The sequence below is a fragment of the Eucalyptus grandis genome, chromosome 3, assembly GCF_016545825.1.
Source record: "Eucalyptus grandis isolate ANBG69807.140 chromosome 3, ASM1654582v1, whole genome shotgun sequence".
NCBI lineage: Eukaryota > Viridiplantae > Streptophyta > Magnoliopsida > Myrtales > Myrtaceae > Eucalyptus > Eucalyptus grandis.
The window spans coordinates 35,388,806-35,414,119 of NC_052614.1; the positions used below are offsets into that span (position 1 = coordinate 35,388,806).

The 25,314-nt window shown below is 42.3% G+C and overlaps 1 protein-coding gene across 1 annotated transcript; it reads left to right on the top strand.

The window, feature by feature from the left end:
• The first annotated feature begins 22,350 nt into the window (after positions 1-22,350).
• On the top strand, positions 22,351-23,854 carry LOC104437322 (probable xyloglucan endotransglucosylase/hydrolase protein 23). The gene is made up of 3 exons (XM_010050258.3): positions 22,351-22,661; positions 22,890-23,083; positions 23,201-23,854. Exons 1-3 carry the CDS (start codon positions 22,377-22,379, stop codon positions 23,598-23,600), a joined length of 879 nt encoding a protein of 292 aa, XP_010048560.1. The 5' UTR covers positions 22,351-22,376; the 3' UTR covers positions 23,601-23,854.
• Positions 23,855-25,314: the final 1,460 nt, after the last annotated feature.

Below are 25,314 nucleotides of genomic sequence, written 5' to 3' on the forward strand. Positions count from 1 at the left end.
AGACCAACACTAGCAGTGGCACCAGCAATGACACTTGTAGCAGCACCAGCAGCGGCACCAGCAACGGCTTCGACACCACCACCACCACCACTAGCGCACCAATAGCACCTTCGACCCCTCTTCTTCCTCCTCCTCTGCCCTCGCTTCTTATTCTTCTTGCCACTTCTTGCTTGAGCAACAATCTCAATCTCTCCTCACTCACCTGGTCGAGCAACTACAATGGTGGCGAAGCGACGGTGGCCGAGTGATGGTGAGCAAACAATGGTGGCCAAGCGGCGAGGGGCAAAAACCCTAATTTCAATTCCCATGAGCTATACGGCGTCGTTTCTGTGAGGATGTCCACGTATAATGGCAAAACGACTTTTTATTCTAAATATAAAAGCCACATAATTAATCTAGTCGGAATCTCTCGCCGATAGCACCAAAGTGATCGTTTTTTCTCCGATTTGACACTTAAGTGATCCGACGGAAACTTTTGGTACAAAAGTGAGCACCATACGCAACTTATGGCACTGATAGTGTACTTCTCCTGATTAAAAGTATTAAAGTCGGTACTAAATTGGGTTAAAAGCCTCGACATTCTTAGCAGCAGATTCGTCCACCTTCATAGACCAAGGAATACATATGTTCTACAATGAGTTCTCTACCTACACAATATCTTGTCTCCTCGTATGTCTCCTTTAGTGGGGCTATCACTAGAACATATGTGTTGTTAGAAGAACATGATCCATCTTCATTTGTTGAAGTAGCACGCGATTCTCGATGGCAATGTACAATGGAATTAGAACTTACTGCCCTCATGGATAGCCACACTTGGGATATTGTTCCATTACCTCTACATCGGAAATCGATTAGTTGTAAATGGGTATACAAAATCAAGCTTAAGGCAAATGGCTCTATTGAATGCTACAAGGCTTGGTTGGTTGTTGAAGGGCTCATGCAAAGAGAAGGTTTTGATTATCATGAAAAAATTTCTCCTATTGTCAAAGAAGTCATAGTTTGTTCTTTCTTATTTGTTGCAACCATTTGCAAAGTGATGCCTACATGGTGATCTGGATGAAGAAATTTATATAGAACTTCCTCTAGGTTTACACATACGGGGGGAGTCACGAGTAAGTCATCTATGTAACTCCTTATATGCATTGAAACTAAGTATCTAAGCAATGGTATGCCAAGTTCACTATTACACTAACCAATCAGGTTTTTAGCATTCTAAGCATGATTATACTTTACTTACATGGATTGCAAGAAATTCATCAATTTATTTGTTGATATATGTTGATGATATATTTGTCATGGGAAACAATGACTATCATATTGCGAAGTTTAAAGAATATTTGCACTCTACCTCTCATATCAAGGATTTGGGACCTCCTAAATATTTCCTTGTCATTGAAATTGCTCAGCTTGATAAATGAATTAGTCTTAGTTAGAGAGGAAATTCATCTTGGAAATTGTTTCTCAAGCAAGGTTATTAGGTTGTAAACCATCCGTCATCCCAATTGAATAGAATATCAAGGAGGTAAGTACACTAGAAGTTCCAAAAGTTGTGTACGGTGCTTACTTTGATGCCAAAAGTTTCCGTCAAATCACTTAAGTGCCAAATTAGAAGAAAAACAATCACTTTAGTGCCACCAGCAAGAGATTCCAGCCAAAATGATTACATGGTTTTATATTTTTTTTAAAAAATCGACATGGCTTTTAAACGACGTCGTTTTCTGTTCTCCTTAAGAAAACGACGTTGTTTTGCTGTCATAAGTGGATGGCCTCAACAAAACGACGCAGCACGGCTCATATGGGGATTGAAATTATGGTTTTTTTGTCCGATCCTCGCCCAACGCTGACCTAGCTCGGTCAGCCACCGTCACTTGGCCACCATCGTAGTTGCTTGACTAGGTGAGAGAGAAGAGGCTGAGGTTGTTTCTCGGGCATGAAGCGACGAGAAGAATAGGAGGCTAAGGCAGAGGAGGAGGAGGAAGAAGGGGGGGTCAAAGGTGGATAGAGCGAAGATGAGGAGGGCGAAGGAAACAAGGAGGACGTAGATGGAGATTGTTGATACCTAAATTTTACCTAAATTTCACCTAAATTAATTAATTTAAAGTAGTGTTAAAGGTTAGGAATTAGTCACAAAAAAGTGTTATTATTAAAAAAAAAAAAAAGAGTTAAAAAATTTCAAAAAAATCAAAATTAAAAAAAAAAAAGAAATGAAAATGGTCGGGTCGGGCCAAATTCGACCATGGCCCGACCCGCCCCTCTCTTTTCTTCCCCTCGCACTAGGCCTGGCCCAATCTCCTTTCCTTTCCGACCGGCCCAACCCCTTTTTCTTTTCTTCTGCTGGTCTTCGCTCAAAGACTTGCAGAAGACAGAGCAGCAGGAGGGCAGTGAAAACAGAGGGAGCAAGGGGGATCAGTGGCAGGCGAGCGGCGTGATCCGCGGGTTGGGGGGTGTAGTCCGGTCGGCAAGCTGGCAGCTACAGAGGCCATGCGTGCTTGCTGGCTGGGCATAAAAATCGAAAGAGAGACAGATCGGGGAGAGGGAGAGGGGCACGCGAGAGAGAAAACACATAAAAAAAACCAAGCTAAGAGCGAGCGAGAGAGAACACACGAAGCACAGAGAGAAACACGGAGGGAAGGAGAGGAGGAGAAAACCCCCTTTGGTCGTCAATCGCTGTAGTTGATTGCCGCTAGAGGTGCTGTCTATCTTCAACCCCACTGGAACTTCATGAAACAAAACAAACCGAGCAAGCGAGAATCGGAGACAGAGAGGAGCGGGGAGAGAGTTCGAAGGGGAGAGACCAAAGCAAAGGAAAGACACTCGAGGGAGTGGCTAGCCGTCGCCAGAGGTCCTTCCGCTCGCCATAGCCCATCACCGGACAAGGTAGGTCCGCTAAACCCTTGGTCTTGTTTCTGGAAAATGCCAGACCGGAGCTTGCGGCCAACCGATTCATGTGAGCTCCGGTCCATGTCGCTTTTGCACTTTGTCCTTGTCTTCTTTATACATTATGTTCGAAGACTCTTAAAGCGTGTTAGACGCTTGGTTGAGCTGAAATCCTTCAAATTTGGTAGTGCCTAGTAGCTGTTCGACGAAATGCCTCACTGAAAGTGCCAAATCCAGCCCTCGACCGGTTCGGTTTTTGGTTTATTTTTGTGTTACTCGGGGTTATATTGTTGTCATGCATCATTCTTGTCGTTTTCCTAGCTTTTTGGTAGATTCCTTCACACTATTTGGTTGAGATGGAGCGTGCGCCTTGCCGAGGTCTACCCAACGCCTCTCGGAACGCCGGTTGACTAGCTGCCGGCGGTGCTCAGCGTTGGTCGAACAGAACCACCGACGCCAGGCGATGGCCCGACGACTTCATATAGGGCGATCGGTACTTATGGTATAGGCAGCGTCAGTCCGGCGAGGGAGCGGCAGGAGCCTCGGTGAGTTGCAGCTGCGGAAGAAGAAAGCTCGAAGAAGACGCCCGAAAGGAAAGGGCAAAAGAAAATAGGAAATGGGAAATGGGCTTCGCTTCGGGCCTATGCGAATAGGTTGATTCGTCGTTGGGCCGGGCCCCTCTCTTTTAGGGAATAAAGGCTAATTTCGATTTGGGCCGAGCTTCTTTAAAAAAGGGGGGGGAAATAGGAAAAGGTGGCCGGGCCTAGTTTCTTTTCGGAGTGGGCCGACCGGCCCACCTACCCAGCTGGATCGAACTCGGATTCCCTCAGAGACCAGACCCGAATCCACAAACCGGGCTGAACCAGGTCGGGTTCGATCGGATCCGACCCGGTTCACCCATTTTTCAAATAATTTTTTAAAAATTAATTAAAAATTAAAGATTAAAGAATTTTTAAAAATTTAAAATTTAAAATTTTAAAATTTTAAAAATAAAAATTTAAAAAATTAAAATTTTCAAAATATTAAAAATTTCAAAAAAATTCAAAAAAAATTTCAAAAATTCAGAAAATGATAGGGTTTGATTAGGAATTGCTAGGTGTTGTCGTTTTAAGTGTAATTGTGCATTTATTTTGATTACATCACATGTTTAGATTGTATATCTTGTTATGTTTAATGGTATGTGTGTAGTCTTATGGTGATTAGGACATTGTTAGCTATGATTATTGGTGGATATGTTTAATGGTATGTGTGTAGTCATATGGTATGTTTAATAGCACGTGTTTAGATTGCACCCATATGATCACTTTAATATGTTTTGTGGATGAGTAAAATCAATCTAAACTACTTGACAAAAAAATCATTTTGTTAAAATGAATAAGATTAGGTACCGAAAGGGCATTAATTGACCAATTAGTGTAATCAAGTCCCTGACCCTAGATTCTTTGGTTGTGTAGGAAGTGAGGTACACTCTCATGCCTCACTTGGTTTCTAGCCGACTCCAATAGGCTAGTAGCGACTCATTTTGTGCAAAATTCATAGAAAATACCCAAATGTCACGTGGGGTATGGGCTTGGGAGAGCTCACGCCTAATCATGAGCCTTAGGCCCGTCCTTAGGCAATACCCCTAAACTTGCTCCCTCCCACCGAGGTTAGGTCGCGACAGCTTGGCGACTCCACTGGGGACTTAGTTTTATACCTTAGAGGACTTAGGCCAAAATTAATCTTGTTCGAAAATATTTTTGTTTGGCAGCGAAGATATCATGTGCATCCATAACATGTCGAATGTTGAATGCTTATGGGAGTTATAAGGGGCAGTGATTTCTAACCTTTTTTTTGTAGGGGGTGTAAGAGTGAATGGTTTATTTATGTTTGAAGTGTTGATTGTTTTTAAATTATCATGCATGAGTCTCCTGCATTGTACTACACCATAGCACACACAACCTGCCGTCAGGCCTGGGCTGCATAGGATCACCTAGGATGGTGTTGAGGTGGATACCACTCCAACTACAACCACGTAATACAAGTCGCCCACCTTAACCCTGAAATTTCTTTCTTCACGTCGAAGATACCCACTCCGGTCTATAACCACGCGACACGAGTCGGTTCTTTGACGAAGCCGAAGTCATGGGTAACCCGACCTAGCCGCGCCTGGCTGGTTCAGTTCGGTGATCCCATGGCTCCATTTTGAGCCATTTAGAGTAGAAATTGAACCACCGTCCATGTGTATGTCTATGTCATTGGCTTTGCTACTCAATGAGTAGGGTAAGATTTTCGAATTCTCTCATTCGTAATTTACTTATTCGCTTTCTTTTTTGGTCGATTCATGGCAAATTATGTTGATCGTAACTGTGAGTAGTATACGATGGGGATACCTGAGCTTCACATCATTGCTACCCCAAAAATCAAGCTTCGCACATGGTGGGATAGACTAGACCCGACTGGCCATGATTGGGTGCGATCCTATGTCGGACGATTACTTCCCCTCTTAGAAATAGAAACTCATTATAGTGTTGTACGAGTGTTGGCGCATGTCTGGTGTCCCTAGACTTGCACATTCATGTTTGGTGACCACGAGCTTACTCCAACCCTGGAAGAATACAATGTTGCCATGGGAAAGCCTTTGGTGTCGGAGTTAATTGGCTCACCTGTAGGTATTGAGCATGCATCGACCTTATCTGATTTCCTTAGAGTTAAAGAGGATGACGTGAGGAAAGTTTTGAAAGCTAATCGCAAGACCTACTCGTTTTCATTCCTAAATGAACTTTTTCAAAATGCCCCATCTTTTCAAAAGAATAGGATCTTCATGCTAGCCTTCTTCGAGTTTGTGTTATTCCCACATTGTAGGAACGCTATTAACCCTTCCGTAGCATGGGTAGTTTGTGAGGTATGTGTGGGAAAGGGCTTTGTTAATGCCATCTTGACTTAAACTTTTCTTTCCCTTACTCATTTCAAAGAAAACAAAAACAAAACTTTCCATGCTCCTCCTGAACTCTTGCAAATTTGGTTCTTCTCTCACGTTAAAGGATTTGGTAGCTTAATGACCGTGAACGACATCTTTGACTCTAGCCACCCTATCCTGAAGTTTAAAGATAGGAAGGCGTTTTCCCCCGATTATAATTATTCTGAGTGGTTAGTTTTCATGACCAATCCTGGACCCGAAGATTTCTAATGGCACACCAAATGGCTCCGAGTTCGAGAAGCACGGTTTGTGTGTGGGCTTACTGGACTTGTTCCTTTGTTGGAAATTACCAGAGTCACTGAGTATTACCCAACCCGAGTCGCCCGCCAGTTCCAAGAATTTCAACAACTTCCACCGACGATTCAAGAAGACCCGCTCAGGATAGACTTTCCTGATGGATGCCAAGATTACAAAGACTCTGTTGCGTTAGTCAAGTCGATGTGGGATATGTGCCATCCCTGAAAGTTGATATGGCCCGAAGAGGAGTTGAAAGGGTAAGAGAAGACCTACTATGCCTCGATGGAATACGTCCTTAAGCATAAAATCCCAAAGAGCCTATGCCCGAAGATTCCCAATGTGCCATTAAAGACCACCCATCGAGCCGAGATCAAGCGCCTCAAAAGGAAGCTCGAAGAAACCGAGGAGTGTGCCTCGAAGTTGACTCGAGTTAGTGGAGCGGTCACAACCGGGAGTTGTCCTCATTAGTTAGATTGAGTCAAGTACGATATGTAATGGGCCCATGCCCACATATGTTACAATGTTAAAGAATTTGTCTCGAGTTGTGTTATCGGGAGATAAGAGTCATGATTAGCTTCGTTGTTTAGGGGCTCTCCCTCATGTCTTTTCCTGCGTTAAGTAGCAACCTTGCTTTAAATGAAACAGGCAAATTGGGGCGATTAGATCTTTGTCATGGACCAATCGCCTAATCATTACTCCATGCTTACACATGCTTATCTATCCTTATTCAGGTACTAGCCAATCGATTGTCTTTTACCGATCGTCGACACGGCCAAGTGGAGATCCCCAATTCGCACGTGTGCGAAAGTTAGAATGTAGAACGAGGACACCAACATATGCATGGCCAAGATGAAGGACCAGCGGGCCCAACTCACCGCAATGATGCTTGAAATAAGCCAAAAGCTTAAGGAGCCCCCCACTGTGGCTGTCACTGGAACATCCACTCCGATGTCAACGGAAGGCATGCACATTGCTAATCCCCCTGGGAAAGAAACTGCTAGGGAGGCTCCTTCTGTCACACCAATCATCGTCAATTTATATCCTCCTCCGAAGGAAAACCCAACGCCCCGTCTAAGTGAAGAGAGTGAAAAACACTTGGCAAAGATGGAAGACCGACTGTGTGCCTTGCAAGGTTACAAGCTAAAAGGAGCTAATAGGTTGTCTCCATACACCAAAACAAACTTCCCTGAGAACTTCCAAGAGCCTGAGTTCACAAGAAAATATGACAAAACGGGATGTTCTAAGACCCATCTCAAATATTACATGAGGAAAATGGCTCGCTACGCTGACAACGTGCCATTTCTCATACACACATTTCAAGATAGCTTGGAAGGCATTGCCCTAACATGGTTCATTGCGCTGGACATTGAAGAACTCACTAGTTGGGAGGATTTAACCAACGAGTTCTTACAGCAATACTGATTTAATACCAAGCTCGCCCCCACGAGGGAAGAATTGACCCGTATTGAGAAGAAGAGGAATGAGTCATTTAAGGCCTTTGCGCAAAGGTGGAGGACCATGGCCTCACAAGTGAAGCCGGCCTTGAATGAGAGGGAGATGAAACAATTGTTCCTTAAGACATTGCCCCCTGAATACTTCAAAGGGTTAGTGTTCTCAGGTTGCCAGATATTTTCGCAACTAGTTGAGGTAGGTGAAGGAGTCGAATGGGCAATGGTTGAGGGAAAGATTTCAACCAGAGGCACGAAGAAATTCCTGGCAAGAAAAGATAAGGAGGCCGCTGTTGAAGTAGCGCTTGTGTAGGAGCCGCCTTTCCCTCGACTGTCCTCAACACCCGCGCATAAGCCCATAGTGGTCTAAGGTAGTTCGTCACGAGCATATGATAACATCAAGAGGCCTTTTCGAAAGGATTTTTCTCCATTGCCACGTCCGCTGTCAAAGCTGTTGCCCATGCTCCTCAAAAAGAGGATGGTCGCGAAGGAAGTACCAAGGGACAATCCCCCGAGGTTCGCCAGGTTTGATATGAACAAGACCTGCGAATACCACATGGGAGAGAGGGGGCATGATGTAGATGATTGCAACGTGCTGAGATATAAAGTTTAACAGCTTCTAGACAAGAAGATTTTGACTTTCAAGGAGGCCCAACCTAACGTGCAACAAAACCCTTTACCAAATCATGCAGGGGGAGTGAACTCAATTTCCAAGGAGACACGGGTGAGTCAACAGCCTCTAGTGGTGGATGCTTCCAAGTTGTATGACTCCTTAGTGCTAGCGAGATATTACAAAGGTCAGGATGATGTGACCCTAGAAGAGAAGTTGAACTGCGTTCGCAGGATGGTAGCCATAGGGGTAATCCGACGCGGAGAAGAAGAGGAGGGGGTTGTGTCCATGATAATGCCATCATCATTCCGCTCTTCTTTCTATAAGTTTGCTTGTATATCTCGGGCAAAGAAGGTTATGCCTAGAATTTCGAAGACTCCAGCTTTGTATGAGGAATGGGTGATAGCTATGATAACCCCAATGGTGATTGAACTACCTAATGAGGAGCCTGCTAATGATATTAAGATGGAAATCACTGAATTCATGGTGATCGACCTTATGGTTGAGGAAATGTCGGCAATTGAAGTCACGTGAAGGAACGCAACGCCAATCATGATAGAATTGCCACCCTGGGAAAAAGATGGATTGATAGTGTTAGAGAATCCTCCCAAATTTGATCCCAAAGCTGTACCTTGGGACTATGGAACAACTGAGGTAGATGCTATCACACGGTCAGGACATTGTTACGCCCCTGATAAAGGAGTAGAAAAGAAGGCCGTGACCGAGGAGGAAGCAAAGTAACTCTTGGCTGTAATAAAGTCTAGTGAGTTCAATGTGGTGGATCAACTACGGAAGCTGCCGGCTCAAATCTCCCTCCTAAAATTATTCAAATCTTCCGAGAAACACGGGGATATTTTGGGGCCGTTCTACTGAAAGACCAAATCTCATTTACTGATGAAGATCTCCCCCCTGAGGGCCCTAATCATACCAAAGCGCTACACATTTCGGTGAAGCATGAGAGCACTCTTGTTTGCAGAGTGATGCGTGATGGGGTGAGTGATTCAAGAACGGAAATTGTTATAAGGGGATTTTTGTGGTTAAGTGTATGGAGTAGTGTATATGATAAACACACAAAAAGGAATAAGAAAAGATAAAAGCAATTTCCTTCAAAGGTATAAAGGCAACGCCACCAACCAAGGATGCAGATCGAGATCTACCAAGTTCACCACCAAGGCCTAAAGCTTCCACCAGCCAATGATAAAGGACTTCAAGATAGGAGAAGCTCACCACCAAGGCCTAAAGATTCCACTAGCCAAGGATAAAGGGCTTCTTGGCTCACCACTAAGGAGTGATCTACGCTCCAAGGATAAAGAAACCGAAAGGAGTTATCCACTCTCCAAAGGAGTTCACTCAAGTTGAGGAAATCTCACCATTCTCATTCATCAAATTCGTATCTCCCTTGCATTGGATAGTTTCCCCTATTTATAGGAGGATTTTAGCCTTAGGAAATATTAAAAACAAACTTTAATGACCTAGGAATTAAACATTCGACTCTTGAGCTACATAAAAATAAAAACAACTAGGAATTTAATAAAAAAACCTTTATTAACACAGGAACTAAATGCCTTTAATCGTCGGCCTTCCGCATTCTCAAACCGTTAGCTTTCCGTGTTCTTGAACCTTTGGCTTTCCATATTCTTGAACCGCATTCATGAACTTTTAGCCTTCCCAAAATTCGAGCTCCTCCCTTGACCAGAAAATAGTCCTCCTGAAACTTCATCAATTGGTTATACAAGACATCTAAAATGGCCTCCCATTGATAGTAATCGATATACCACAAAGTATCGATAAGTAATTAACATTATTTATTCAAAATGATCCATCGAAGCACATAATGCCCAACTTCTTTATTTGCTTGGATAAGCATCGATGGTTTTGAGTTGGTTGATGGAGCTACGTTGGATGTTCCCGCATCATAGAGTGTTGATCGATAATGGTTCGGCGCTCAATATATGCCCGTTAGCCACGCTCCACGGTCTCGACATTGATCTTGGAAGAATTCATACTGGTAAGTCAACTGTTCGGGCTTTTGACGGGATGAAGAAGGAGGTGATAGGGGAAATTGAACTTGAGCTGTGATTGGCCTTGTACTTTTCCAAATCCCGTTCCAAGTGTTAGATATACCAAAAGCTTTTAATTTTCTACTAGGGAGGCCATGGATTCACACGGTAGGTGCTGTTGTCTCCAGCCTTCATCAGAAAGTACGATTTGTGGTGGACAACAGGCTTGTCACGGTTTATGGAGAGTTTGACTTCAAGATCTACCACGAGACGACCATCCCTTATGTGGAGCCCGAATGTATCAACGAATCCAGCTTTCAAACATTAGAGCTGGTGTCCATGATTCACGTGCCTACGGGCTCTTTCACAAGGGCTCCTGAATTGTCTAGGCCAACTATAGCTATGGGAAAAGTCATGTTGGCGAGCGGATATAATCCTAAGGAGGGTCTTGGATCACGTGGCCAGGGTGTGCGAAAACCCATTGAAGCTTGTAAAAACTTCAAAAGAAGAGGCTTGGGCTATGTCGAGAAGCGGGGAGGCCATAACAACCGAGGAGGTCGTGGAAGGCATAGAGGCTGAGGTGCCCGAGGTGCCCGAGGAAGCCGAGGCGGGTACAAAAACCAGAGTGAAAGCGTTGCCCAAACTGAAGAGGACGATGGCTATCAAAGCCCGTTTTCCCCGTTGCTGGAGGAGACATTTCCAGGACCCCAAAGGATGTTGTTCGAGGAAGAGGAGGATATCTATGGTGTGACCAAGCTATTCGAGGAGGACGTCATATGCACCATCATGGCGTGCGAGGAAGCTGAGTTCTCTAAAGTCGTGGCTATCCCTCCAGAGTAGGGCGGCTCTCGTTTAGCCTAGTATTTCATTTTATGTCTTTTCCCCTGCGCAGGATCTCATACTTTTTCTTTCTTTATTTCCTATTTTTTTCATTTGTAACATGAACTTTGGTCAACCCCGATCTTGAGCCGTTGGTCAAGGGTGGTGTGTATTAAAATACAACCTTTTATTTCTTCATTCAATTAAATAGACATATGTTTTATTAAGGACATGTGGAAGCACATCAAACTAGCCCTATGATGGTCGCTGAGGCCTAAGCCTCCACATGCTCCCTTATTTGACTGTTTTGCAAGAACAAAGAAATCCAAGGATATGAGGACGAGTTCTTGAATTTTTTACAAAAATACTTCAAATTTTTTTCAAAAATGACATGCATTGTCTCTGTTGTCGACATTACTCTAACTCATCTCATCGCATCTCAGGCATTACATTATGCATAATCATGATAAGGACGCATGTGACTTAGATGTGCATGAAGAAAGCCCCTCAGGTTCCGATGACACCGACATCAACGATCAGAAGGGGATCGAGCGCGAATGGAATCAACATGAAGAATCGAAGCCGTTGATTGAAGAGCGAACAATCACTATAAATCTGGGTGATGCAGAGAATGTCAAGGAGGTAAAGATTGGGGCATGTCTCTCAGAATCAGAGGCAGAAAGGATGACTAATCTTCTGAAAGAGTATCAAGATGTGTTCACCTGGACATATGTCGACATGCCGGGATTGGATCCTGAAATTATGGAACATGCTTTGCCAACGGATCCCAATGTGCCACCCAAGAAGCAAAGACTCAGGAGAACTAAACCAGAGTTGTCTAAGAAAATTGAAGAAGAAGTGATGAAACTAATGAAAGTAGACTTTATCGAAGTGACTTGTTATCCTAATTGGGTAGCAAATATCGTGCCTGTAATGAAGAAAGATGGGCGAATCAGGGTGTGTGTTGACTATCGTGACTTGAATCGAGCAAGTCTCAAAGATGATTTTCCACTCCCACATATCGATGTCTTGGTTGACAGTACGGCGGGATTTAAGTTATTCTCTTTCATGGATGGCTTTTCCGGATATAACCAAATCCATATGAAAGAGGAAGACAGGAGCAAAACATCATTCATAACTCCTTGGGGAACTTTCTGCTACAAAGTGATGCCTTTCGGTTTAAAGAATGCTGGGGCAACGTATCAGAGAGCCATGGTCACGTTGTTCCATGACATGATGCACACAAAAATCGAAGTATACGTTGACGACATGATTGCGAAATCGAGATGTGGTGAAGATCATGTTAAAGTCTTGGGAAGGTTGTTCGAACGTCTTCGGAAGTTCAAGTTGCGCCTCAATCCTACAAAATGCGTTTTTGGAGCGAAATATGGGAAGCTATTAGGATTCATGGTTAGTAGTAGGGGCATAGAGATTGATCCGTCGAAGGTTAAAGTCACTTGCGATCTACGGCCCCCAACTACCGTCAAAGAAGTCTGCAACTTGATGGGACGACTTAATTATGTGGCGAGATTCATTTGTCAGTTGTCTGAAACGGCGAAGCCATTCTTCAAGCTCCTCAAAAAGAATGCAAAGATTGAGTGGAATGCCGAGTGCTGGGGTGCGAGAAGATAAAACATTATCTCACTCATGCACCAGTCTTAGTGCCCCCACTCCCTAAAATTTCCCTGATTTTGTACTTAACCATACATGACGAGTCATTGGGAGCTATGCTAGCCCAGAAAAGACCAAATGACGGGAGAGAATGCGCAATATACTACTTGAGTAAGAAGTTCACTGTTTCCGAGATGAACTATATGGAAGTTGAGCGAACTTGCGTGGCCTTAATTTGGGTTTTGCACAGGCTACGACAGTACACACTTCATCACCGAATCTTGTTGGTAACCGAAAATGATCCTATCAGGTATCTCCTAGAGAAGCCGGTTTTGGTTCAAGTTGGCCAAATGGCAAATCTTAATTTCTGAGTTTGATGTTCAGAGCTTGGAACAAAAGTCTATTAAAGGTCGAGTTATAGCAGACATGTAGGCAGAAAATTTCGAGAGATCCAGAGCATCTGATGAGGATAGTGATGCAGAATAGCAAATTTTACTAGTATCAAGCGACAAATGGACAATGTACTTTGATAGTGCGGTTAACTTAGCCGGGTCAGGTACTGTGGCAGTTCTTATCTCCCCGGATGGACAACATTACCATGTCGCTGCTAAATTGACGTTCCCTTGCATGAATAACATCGCTGAATACGAAGCATGCATTCTTGGCCTCCAAGCCGCCGTTGATATGAAAATTCGGAAGCTGCAAGTTTATGGTGATTCAGCCCTTATCATTTTATAGACTGAAGGCAAATGGCGAACACAAGATTCTAAATTGATTATGTATCATGAGTTCCTGGGGGAATTGACAGAAGAATTCCAAGAAATATCATTCGAATACTTACCAAGGTCTTAAAATTAGTTCGCCGATGCCCTAGCTACTTTGTCTTCAATGTTGCAAGTAGCTGGAGGCTTGGACATTGAACCATTGAGAATTGAAATCCTTAGGCGCCCGACTTATTGTATGATGGTTGAAGAGGAACCGGATGGACAACCTTGGTATCATGACATCTTGAAGTATCTACAGAAGGGTGAATTCCCCGAAGGAAGTAAAGCAGCAGACAGAATGCATTTGATAAAGCTAGCATCAAAATTCTTCACCAGTGGAGATGTCCTCTACAAAAGGTCCTTCGACTCGACATTGCTAAGGTGTGTCAATGCTAAAGAAGCCGATCGTTTAATAAAAGAAATACATGAAGGAGAGTGCGGCCCCTATATGAATGGACACTTCTTAGTGAGAAAGATCATGCGACTCGGTTATTATTGGTTGACCATGGAGTTTGATTGCATTCAGCACATACGACGGTGTCAACAGTGTCAGATTTATGGAGACAGGATAAGTGCCCCTCCAATTGAACTTCACCAAATGTCTCAACCCTGGCCCTTTTTCAATGTGGGGAATTGACGAGATCGGGCCCATTAACCCCAAAGCTTCAAATGGGCATCATTTATCTTAGTGGCGATAGACTATTTTACCAAGTGGATTGAGGCCAACTCGTTTGTTAATGTTACTGCTAAGAATGTGGCAAAGTTCATTTGTCATGACATTATCGCTCGTTACGGGGTGTTGGAGGCGATCCTTACTGACAACGGCACTAATTTGAACAACAAAGTCGTGGATCGTTTGTTCAGTGAGTTTCGAATTAAGCATTTGAACTCGTCACCATACCGTCCTAAGATGAATGGAGCAGTGGAGGTAGCGAACAAGAACATAAAGAAAATCTTATCAAAGACCGCTGAAAATTATCGTGATTGGCACGATAGGCTCCCTTATGTGCTAATGGCATACCGAACTTCTATCCGCACCTCCATAGGGGCAACTCTTTTCTCACTCGTATACGGGATGGAGGCAGTCTTGCCTGTTGAAGTTGAAGTCCCTTCTTTAAGGGTCCTGTCCCAATCTACGCTCGATGAGACTGAGTGGATGCAACAGAGGCATGAGCAGTTAAACATGATTGATGAGAAGAGATTGCAAGCTATGTGTCATGGTCAGTGCTATCAGAGACGAGTCGCAAAAGCCTTCAACCGAAAGGTGCGTCCCAGACACTTCGAAGTCAACGACCTGGTGTTGAGAAAGGTGCTTCCAATCATACCAGATCCTCATGGAAAATTCACCCCGAACTACAAAGGGCCATATGTCATTAAGAAGATTCTTCCTGGTGGTGCCATGATTTTAGTTGAAATGGATGGCAGTGAATTGCCTAGACCTGTAAATGCTGATGTAGTCAAGAAGTACTTTCCATGAATGAAATCAAGGCCGAGGGGTCACTTCATCCACAATTCAAGTCGCATAGCATCATGCATAGCATTGTAGATATCGTGCATATGTTGCATACATGCATATCTATTTGTGTTTTAGGCGCCCTACCGTCTAACAAGGAAATGGCAAGGGAAAGAACTGACTCAAGAATCCATCAAGTTTTCACACAACAGGTTGAATGTCTCTTTTGAGAGGTAAGTCGAGACGATAAAAAAAGGGGCAAAACAAAACAAAACAAACAAACAAAGAATAAGGACAAAAACAAAAAATGCATGACAGGATTCGCATGACCTATCCTCTGGTGTCACTATGCATGCTTCACGTCTGTAACCCTCAAGAAAAATGGCTCGTAAAAGTGACTTTATTTGGGCAAAAGAGTGAAAGGTTAACCATGCCAAACAAGGAGTACTTAGGATGAAGAAAGGCAAGCCCATTTCCAGACACATCCTTCAAACACTTTTGAGAGTTGAGTGAAAATCGACCTTCTCTTAGGACGAATGATACATTCGCATTGAGCGCAAAGATCGAAATGATAAAGGCGTTCCCTTCATCAATCCCAAGCATTGCACTAATCTCTTGCTATCTCTTTGGGCCACACAAAAAAAAAAAAAAATGATCCTTCAAAGTACCCTTGTCGAGGATGACCTTACATTAGGGCAGCACAAGGAGTTATGATCATGTTGTAGAGCGAAAGATTGAAAAAGATTCTATTACTTTCACTTGCATCAATCTTTTGGTGATAGCTTCAAAGGAATTCTCATTAGAGCTTGACTCATCCCAAGGTGAAGAAGAGCATTTCCTTCTCTACCCAAACACTGATACCTATTGCTTTAACCAATTTAGGCCTGATTATTCATTTCTGAACCCCGAGCGGTGATCATCCCCTTTCACTGAGGCAAGTCATAAGAATTGACCAAATACAATTGACAGTCACGAGAAAATGTGAAAAGCATCTCAAAAGTCATAAGAGCTACAAAAGTTCAAAGAGCAAAAAGTTCGACAAATTAGGGGGCATGAAAAAGCAGTGTGCCTAGTAAAAGCAAGGCCAATGCCCGTCAAGAAAAAGAACTAAAAGCTGCATCTTATGTGAATGAAAAATTATCAAAGTCTAAATGCCTGCGTAAAAAATCATTGCAAGTGAAAGGAAATTAGAGAGGAGGGAACCTCCATACAGAAATGATTAATCAAGGGACTTTCGAGATGCACTATGTTTCAAAAGCCAAGTGACTTCGAAAGATCGAATGACATGGTCACGATGCTATGATGATCACTTACTCTTAAAAAAACCCCTTGAGAATTTTAAGCCTTTCAAGCCTTTCCTGAGCCAACATTATAACCCTCTTCTGAAGTCTCTTATGATTAGGATGGTTCGAGTGAAAATGAGAATGCCACAAAGAAGCTATTGCTTGAAGAAGTGGAAGTAATCCTATCTTGTCTTATCTTTCAAGTTCTCAACTTGTAAACCCGATGAAGATAGCAACAAATGTTCCTCTATTGGCCTCAAAGCAATAATTCCTTTGTGTAAGCCCTAAACGAGCCTATATTGCGGTCTTTTCAAAAGACCTTTTTGATCGATCATATTGTGCTCATCGCGAATGTTTATGAAAGTCTTTGATATGGGTTATGTGAGATACCCTCAGCAACCAGTTATCTCCCACATGAATGGATGGGATCAAGCAACCATTTTATCAAAAGTGCATGAGAAGCCCTTTCTGACTAAGAAGCTCTAGTTTGGCATGCTTAATGAGCCTTTTTCACGAGTCGTGACTGTCTTGATAAGAACTTGACTCCTAGAGAATTTGATGATTAATGATATATCCACGAGCAAGATGACAATTTTGCGCCACATGATGCTGATTGAAATCAAATGTTTTTCTAAAACAGTCAGACTTAGCTTGATTAGCTTGTTCAATTAATGCTACAATATTGTCAATACGTCTCTTGATGACGTCTCTAATGACATTCACTCAAGTTGAGTTTGACAGGATTCCTCAGTGAAGCCATGCAATTTTCAAAGGGATTAGCAGGTGCCTCCCTAAAAACCAAGGGTTCATGGTCAGCCTTAAACTATGCTATCTCCAAAGGTTCATGGTCAACCTTAAACCATGCCATCTCCAAAGGTTCATGGTCAACCTTAACCCATGTCATCTTCTTATGACCCGGTGGGCTTTCCGTAGCTTGGAGTCCTTCAACCCCCTTCTTATGACTCGATGGGCTTTCCGTAGCCCGGAGTCCTTCAATCCCCTTCTTATGACCCGGTGGGCTTTCCATAACCCGAAGTCCTTCAATCCCCTTCTTATGACCTGCCGGGCTTTCCGTAACCCGGAGTCCTTCAACCCTCTTATTATGACCCGGTGGGCTTTCCGTAGTCCAGAGTCCTGCAACCCCCTTCTTATGACCCGGTGGTCTTTCCATAGCCCGGAGTCCTTCAACCCCCTTCTTATGACCTAGTGGGCTTTCTGTAGCCATGAATCCTTCAACCCCCTTCTTATGACCCGGTGGGCTTTCTGTAGCCCGGAGTCCCTCTCCTTCTTCTTAATTTTTATTTGTTTAAAATTGAAAAAATAATGTATGCAAATTTTTAAATATAAATTTGAAAATAATGCTAAAAAATCAAATACATATATATAATTTTCTTTTTCAAAAAAGACCAAACCCTTCATTGGAATTTTTTTAATTTTTATTTCTTTAAAATTGAAAAAAAATAATGTATGCAACTTTTAAATATAAATTTTGACAATAATGCTAAAAAAATCAATTATATATGCTAAAAAATCAAATATATAAATAATTTTTTAAAAAAGACCAAAATATATTTAATTTTTTAGCATTTATATAAATTTGATTTTTTTAGCATTATTTGGCATTTAAAAAAATAATAACGAGGGCAAAATAACAAATTTAAAAGAATGAGTGATAATAGTTTTGAAAAAACAGTTTCAAAGTATTTGGCCAAAATCGAAAGCTCAAAGCTAGTTTCTACTTGCATTGGGCTTTCAGCCTTCTCAGTGCTAACTTTTACTCGAAAACTATTTTAAAATGGTTGCAAAACGGTCCAGTATTTTCTCAAGGGGCTATGAAGGTTAAAGCCCATTGGGAATGCAAAACCAAACGCATCTTAAGCACGTTGTTTGACTCCCAAGTCCTCATTAAAAATATCTACGGAAACCCACAATCGAAGAGATTGGGACACCTGGAGTGCCATAACTTGGCACCGGGGGACACTTAAGTGACATAACTTCAAAATGGTACACTTGAGTGCCAGTTTCGAAGTTAAATGGGACACTTAAGTGCCACTCCGGCGAAAATCCGACTAAATGGCTAACGTGGCAACTTTCCGGTGAGTTTGGTCCAAAACGGCGTCGTTTTGCACACTAACATGGCGGAGAAAATGCACAAACGACGCCGTTTCGCGTCGACGTGTAAATAATAATATAAAAATTAATTAAATTTAATTTAAACTTAATTTAATTTAAAATATTCAACAAATTCAAAAAAATTAAGAAAATTAAGAAAATTAAAAAAAAAAAAGGGGAGATCGAACGTGCGGTTGAGGGCTGAGCCCTCGTCGCCGCCACCTCCCCCGCCGTCACCGGGAAGGCCCGGCGACGGAGGGGGAGGGTCGCCGGGGGTCGTTGGCCCCCGGCCGACCGACGGCGAGGGCGCGAGCCCTCGCCGGCCCTTGCCAGCCCCCGGCCGAGCCCGACGACCGGTGAGGGCTCGCGGGCCTCGCTGTCTCCCGCCGCCGCCGGAAGGGCCGGCGACGGAGTGGGGAGGGTCAGCCGTGGTCGCCGGGCCCCCGCCCGGGGGCGGCAAGGGCTAGCGAGCCCTCACCTAGATCCGGGGGCGAGAGTCGCGGCCCTCACTGCGATCCGGCGAGGGCTCGCAACCCTCGTCGTCGGTCGGCCGGGGACCGGCGACCCGGCCGACCCTCCCCCTCCGTCGCCGGCCCTTCCCGGCAACGGCGGGAGGCGGGGCGGCGAGGGCTCGGCCCTCGTCGCCCGTTCGATCTCCCCACCCCCCGGCCCTTTTTTAATTTTCTTAATTTTTTAATTTTTCTTAATTTTTTTAAATTTTTTGAGTATTTTAAATAAAATTAAGTTTAAATTTAATTTAATTAATTTTTATATTATTATTTACACGTCGACACGAAACGACGTCGTTTTTGCATTTTCTGCGTCACGTCGCGTGCAAAACGATGTCGTTTTGGACCAAACTCACCGGAAAGTTGTCATGTCAACCATTTAGCCGAATTTTCGCCGGAGTGGCACTTAAGTGTCCCATTTAACTTCGAAACTGGCACTCAAGTGTACCATTTTGAAGTTATGTCACTTAAGTGTCCCCCGGTGCCAAGTTATGACACTTGAGCTGTTCTTCTGCCCACAATCGAATGTAAAGTGGCACGGATGCGTCCGTAGTTTATCATTCATTCCCCTGATGGGCCTCAGGTGAACAAAAAAAGACAAAGACACCGCAAGTCCGAAAAGTGGCACTTTGAATTTTTCGACGACTTTTGGGTTCGCAACAGTAATGCGCTGTCTCTTTCGAAAAACAAGAAGAAGATGACCGTGCGCCAGCCTCGCATGAACGCAACCTTTGAGTACCGTGAGACCAATGTTTCGTCGGACCTGTCCCAATTTAAAATGCTTTCAAATAAATACAATCCCAAGTTGTTCGAATATCTCTCAGCACGAGTACGTCATGTCTTCTGGCTGGCACGCATTAACTCCATTAACCCCGAGGATAGCCAATTAGCCATAAACCAGTGATACATGCGGCTTCTTGGAAAGTACTAAAACAATTATTATCATGTATATATTTTTTTGGTTTGTATGTATATTATTTAAAAGACCATCTTTTAAATTTGGTTTCTATCCGTTAAATGGCTATAATACCTTTATTCTTCACGGGAAAAGTAACGAACAAATAAGATATAATTTGAACCATTTTTGTTTTTGAAATTCGTTTCTCTATTCCTAGCATGCTTGGAATTTGCCTGAAGGATCCAGTTCTTCACATTAGTGTAGTACGTACTTCACTTTTTCAAATTCTTCTTGCCATGGTAGACTAACTCTTTTCGTAAGTTGGTTTTTACATTCAGATTATAGTGGACGAAACCACAATATAACTGGTTAACCGACAAATAGAAAAACAGATAGTATGGTGTTACTAACCAACAATAAAAAATTGACTGGCAGTTCCCAAATTCGAACTCTTGACCTATGTTATGATATCATGTAAGAATAATCGTTTGCCCATTAAATTTAAACTATTAAGTAACAATTAACAATGTATGTATAGTATATTTCTTGACATGCCAAAATTATCTTTCATGTATACAATAGTTTAAACTCACTCTTTTTATGGTAAAAATGTTTGTATCCATCAAGGCATACGCAATTTGTGAGACATGGGACCTTTTTTTTCATATCCAACTTTTGAGAGGAAACAGGTCAACAAAGCAGGTTTTTCTATGTACCTAGAAAATAAATCAAGTCATATCAACCTTAAATGTGATTGAGGACGGGTCGGCTAATACAGTTGTATGACTTGTGATATCGTAGTTGTAACTAGACGAGTCTACAGCAGTATTTGTTCTAGATAATGGGCCTCCGATCTTATCACACCAAAGTAGCGAGCTAGATCAGAACACATTTCTCTCCATATATTGGAAAAAGTTACTAAAAATTGTCTTCAAAATTTTCAGCCAAAAATGATTTACACCCTCTAATTTTAGAAATCTTATTATTTCTTAGGCTCTTACCTTCTATTACGTATGGGGGACCTTGTTGAGTTTCGAGCAAAAACTTACAAGATTTTCATAGTTTTTCAATGTTAAGACGCTATGCTTACACCCTAGCACCCTAAGTTTACGAAAGAAGTTGAATTTTACACCTTGAATTGTCTAATATCATCAAGACAATGTCAATTATAAAAACTAATATTTGGCCAAAGAGAAGGTACAAAAATAGAGAAGAAGATCTAAACGACATGAAATCTTCTGAGAACTACTGTAAGAACATGATTATTGGGCACTTTATTTGCCTTGGTTAGGTGGTTGGCCGGCATGTAACTGCCTTTCTCTAACCCCAGCAAAATATATTAATGAATAACATTTTTTTTCTAGAATATGAATATGATAAACAAATCCGAAAAACAAACGACATTTTCCTAGAAGCTGAAGCCGGAGGGTAGTGAAAACAATTGACGTCAAGCTAACCATGAAAGGGCTAAGACTAAGACAGCTGTGAATTGTTAAGACGAATTGAAACCACTCGAAGCCCTTTGTTCTAAATTTTCCTACCTTCCTCTCACCTTACTCACGCCCCGTTGTCACGATAACTCCCGCATGTCATCTCTCTCCTTAGCTGTCCCTGGTCCCTCTCGGCTCTCACCAAATCCAGGTCAACCAATTCTCTTCCCTGTTACGCATACACTTTTTCTCTTCAACCACTTCCACTTCGCAACATGCATTGCCCTTCGCATGGCCTCGCCCGTATCCCACTTAATGACTGGGTATTGTTCGATGTACAACTCATTGTCAAAGTTTTGGAAGTCGCTTGATGGCCTCAAAATAGCCGAAGGAGCATAAATTTTAAAAGTTAGAAATTGAAGTAGATGTTGAAGTGGTTGTGCATCGCTAAAATAAAGTAACTGGTCGTTATTCCGTCACTATATTGAACAACTTTATGATTGCAGGTCAATTGTGGAGGACATTTGGAGTTGCGAATCCGCATACTTATCCCAAGGATCCATTGCGCCGATGGATTGCCAGGAACAACTTGGCCATGAGTCTTTCCCTCCATTTACTCCGTTAACCTTTCACTACATTAATTTTTGACAGTTTGAATGTCCCTCAGCGTGCATAATTCCATCCAGGTGCAATAGGGTCAAGCATAGTACAAGATTAAAGCACTCTTATAAGTTTTGATACTGATATAGGAAAAGACTGTCAATTAGTTTGATCAATTCACTCACTTGTAAGCAATCAAGTGTTAGATTTCTGAAGGAGTTCACCGTTAAATTTGATTGAACGTAATAGGCTTTAATTCCAATCTCAATAACTCCAAATATGTTAACTTTAAGGACAATGTCTTCCCCCTTGAATCCATTTAAAGATATAGACAAAAAAAAAAAAAAGCACGGTCCTTGGATTATTGATAACTTTAACTGACTTCCTATGTTGGTCCGTGATATTTGTTGGACATTTCATAATTTGAATTTTTCTTGTTTAAAGTAAATTTCTTTTTCATAAAATGGTACTGGGTTTTACTTATTGAAATATCTGCGTAAATCATTACGTGGACGATGGTTTTGAAATAATCTCTAAGATATGTTTTGTGGTTTCTACTGTACCCAGACACACGCCGGCAATGAGTGGTCCTCAAAGCTGTTTTCCTTCCTACGGACACACAAAAATAAAACTCCGACAATAATACATTGGAGTTGGAGCCCATGATCTTTTCGAGTCTCTTTCCCTCCTCCCGACTCCACTATAAATACCTCTCCCGCCCCATCGTTTCCATGCAGTCCAGCAACACACTCACATTCATAGATAGATGACCTTTCCAAGCGTCCTCTCAAATAAGATGGCCTTGGCAGTGGTTTTCCTCGGCTTATTGGCGATGGCGGCGGCCGCTGCGGGCAATTTCAACGAAGACTTCGACATCACATGGGGCGACGGCCGCGCGAAGATTCTCAACAGCGGCCAGCTCCTGACGTTGTCCATGGACAAGACATCAGGGTCAGGCTTCCGATCCAAGAAGCAGTACTTGTTTGGCAAGATCGACATGCAGCTAAAACTCGTGCCAGGGAACTCCGCTGGGACTGTTACCGCTTATTATGTGAGTCCATGAATCTCATGCCTCCAGTTTTACAAACCTGTCTTTGCAAATAAAAAATTTGATATCTCTAATTGACTAATCTCCGTGAACGATATATGGAAGTTGTCGTGCATCAAATAAGGCTTCGTTCAGAGTGTGGCGGGTGTGATCTTTAAGTTAGTTTGAATGAGAAACATTAAAAATTGTCTTTCTATCCAATAATTTTTTTTTTTTTTTTTTTTTTGGTAGCTTTCTTCTTTGGGTTCTGCTCACGACGAAATCGACTTCGAGTTTCTTGGTAATCTGAGTGGCGACCCTTACATCCTCCACACAAACGTATTCACGCAAGGGAAGGGAAACAGAGAGCAACAGTTCTATCTCTGGTTCGACCCCACCAAGGACTTCCACACCTACTCCATCTTGTGGAATCCCCAAAGCATCGTGTAATGTTACACAACTCTAACTCTACCTTAAACGCTAAATAACTCTTACTCTTATTACCAAATGGAATTAATCATCGATTAGTTTTAGTTCCTAATACGTTTAATATTCTCACACAGCTTTTCCGTGGATGGAACTCCCATAAGAGAGTTCAAGAACCTCGAGTCAAAGGGCGTCGCGTTCCCGAAGAGCCAGGCCATGTGGATATACTCGAGCCTGTGGAATGCGGACGATTGGGCCACAAGGGGCGGGCTTGTGAAGACCGACTGGACGCAAGCCCCGTTCACAGCTTCCTACAGAGGCTTCAACGATGCACAGGCCTGCATCTGGTCATCGGGATCCTCATCGTGTTCCTCATCCTCCTCGTCCTCGGGAAACAACTCTTGGCTATCGCAATCTTTGGATGCGACGGGCGAGCAAAGAATCAAGTGGGTGCAGAAGAATTACATGATATACAACTACTGCGCCAACACCAACCGCTTCCCACAAGGACCACCTCCTGAATGCTCTCCTTCTTAGAAGAAGAAAGGAGAAAACAGCACATGCATATGATCACCGGCCTCATTCATTTTTCTTTTCTAATTTAGTCATATTTTCATTTATGTTGACATAATTCCTCTTCGACTAGGCTTGAATCATTATTCCTCTCATTTTCTTTGCAAGGAAGTGCACTATCAGTGAGCTTTATACCTTGTAGCTTCTTCAGTAATAACGAAATGTATGGATTTCATGCACATTTCTCATATTTTAGTGAAATTCAATGGTTCTTTATACTTTTCAAAGTCTTCCCTCCACCGTTGTGCGTAGATTCGCTATAACGAGCGGGTCGAATCCGCCGTCTCCAGAAAGGACACAAGGAGGTTGACCACCCCCTAAGAAGTGGTCAATCCTTCACCTTTAATGGTAAGAGGAATTATTGAAAAATTAGAATTTCCATCGAATTTTCTTGGAACTTTTCCCACTAAAGTTACGATATTTCAAACGCCATGGGATTCTTTCTTGTTTATTCGATATGAAACATTCGCAAGAGAAAAGGGTAGAGAGAGGGGGTGTTGCTTTATCGGTAAATGGAAGGTGAAAGGTAGGAAGAAAGGAAATGATTATCTTGCGTTCATTTATTTAATACCAGTAGTAGTAGTAGTAGTACATTAACGTGTTTAGTATACCTAGAAGGATCTTCTGCAATTTCAAGCGACGTCATAATTCTTCCATTACATTTGCTTGATGAAGTGGTTGGAAACTGGAGAGTCCAGTGGTCCCCTCCGAACTTCTTATGCAATTTCAAGCAACGTCATAATTCTTCCATTACATTTGCTTGATGAAGTGGTTGGAAACTGGAGAGTCCAGTGGTCCCCTCCGAACTTGATGCGTGTATGGGTTCGGGAATAGGTTTTGAATGATAATGGGATTTACAATCACCACCAAAGTGTAAAGGATGTGACACCGATCAAGGGTTTAGATTGGAATTGACGAAAATCACCACCATTACCAACCAAGGATAAAGGGTTTCTTTGTTCACCATCAAGAAAGAATCCACCTTCCAAAAATAAAGAACTAATATAGAAATTCGCCCATATAGAAGAAATTTCAATATTTTCATCAATATTCAAGTCTTTTTTGCCTTACAAATGAGATTGTACCTCTATTTATAGAGTAATTCTACTAAACAAAAGAAAATGCTCTTACACTCCTATAAACCAAAATGACTTTTGGAGTATTCACATAATGAAGACTTTTCAAAACAACACCAGACTAAAGACTCTTAAAAACTAGGAATCAAGACGCTTAATAATGAAGACTAATGCATTGAACTAGGATTAGATGCATTGCAAAAAGATAAGAATCTTAAATCTTTGTATTAGGACACTTAATAACTAGGATTATTCATTTAACTAAGTTTTTTTTTTTATCCTCCAAATTTGTCCATTGGTCTTGGAAGCCAAATAGCCATCATAGAAGATCATCAAATAGTGATGGAAATTAACCTAAACAGCCTCCACCAGTCATTATGTAGTTGATTAGTAGCATCAAAATTAACAAATTTGTATATCTATGAGTGCATTTGATTCAGCTTTGAAAATGAACTTTGTATGTAATGTAGATGCCGAAAGTCAAAGCTATTTGGGGAAATATAATTGTTTGGTAAAACCTCTTTGCAAATGTATTTTGAGTTGAATGTGTGTTTGACAAAAACATTTTGCAATGGGTTTTGGGTATATTATATATGTTGAAA

What these genes read in the sequence shown, in the direction of transcription:
- LOC104437322 (XM_010050258.3), top strand. Translation starts at nt 22,377, where the DNA reads ATGACCTTTCCAAGCGTCCTCTCAAATAAGATGGCCTTGGCAGTGGTT. An exon ending in GGACTGTTACCGCTTATTAT is followed by an intron (nt 22,662 to 22,889) that starts GTGAGTCCATGA and finishes TTTTTTTGGTAG; the next exon opens with CTTTCTTCTTTGGGTTCTGC. An exon ending in TGGAATCCCCAAAGCATCGT is followed by an intron (nt 23,084 to 23,200) that starts GTAATGTTACAC and finishes ATTCTCACACAG; the next exon opens with CTTTTCCGTGGATGGAACTC.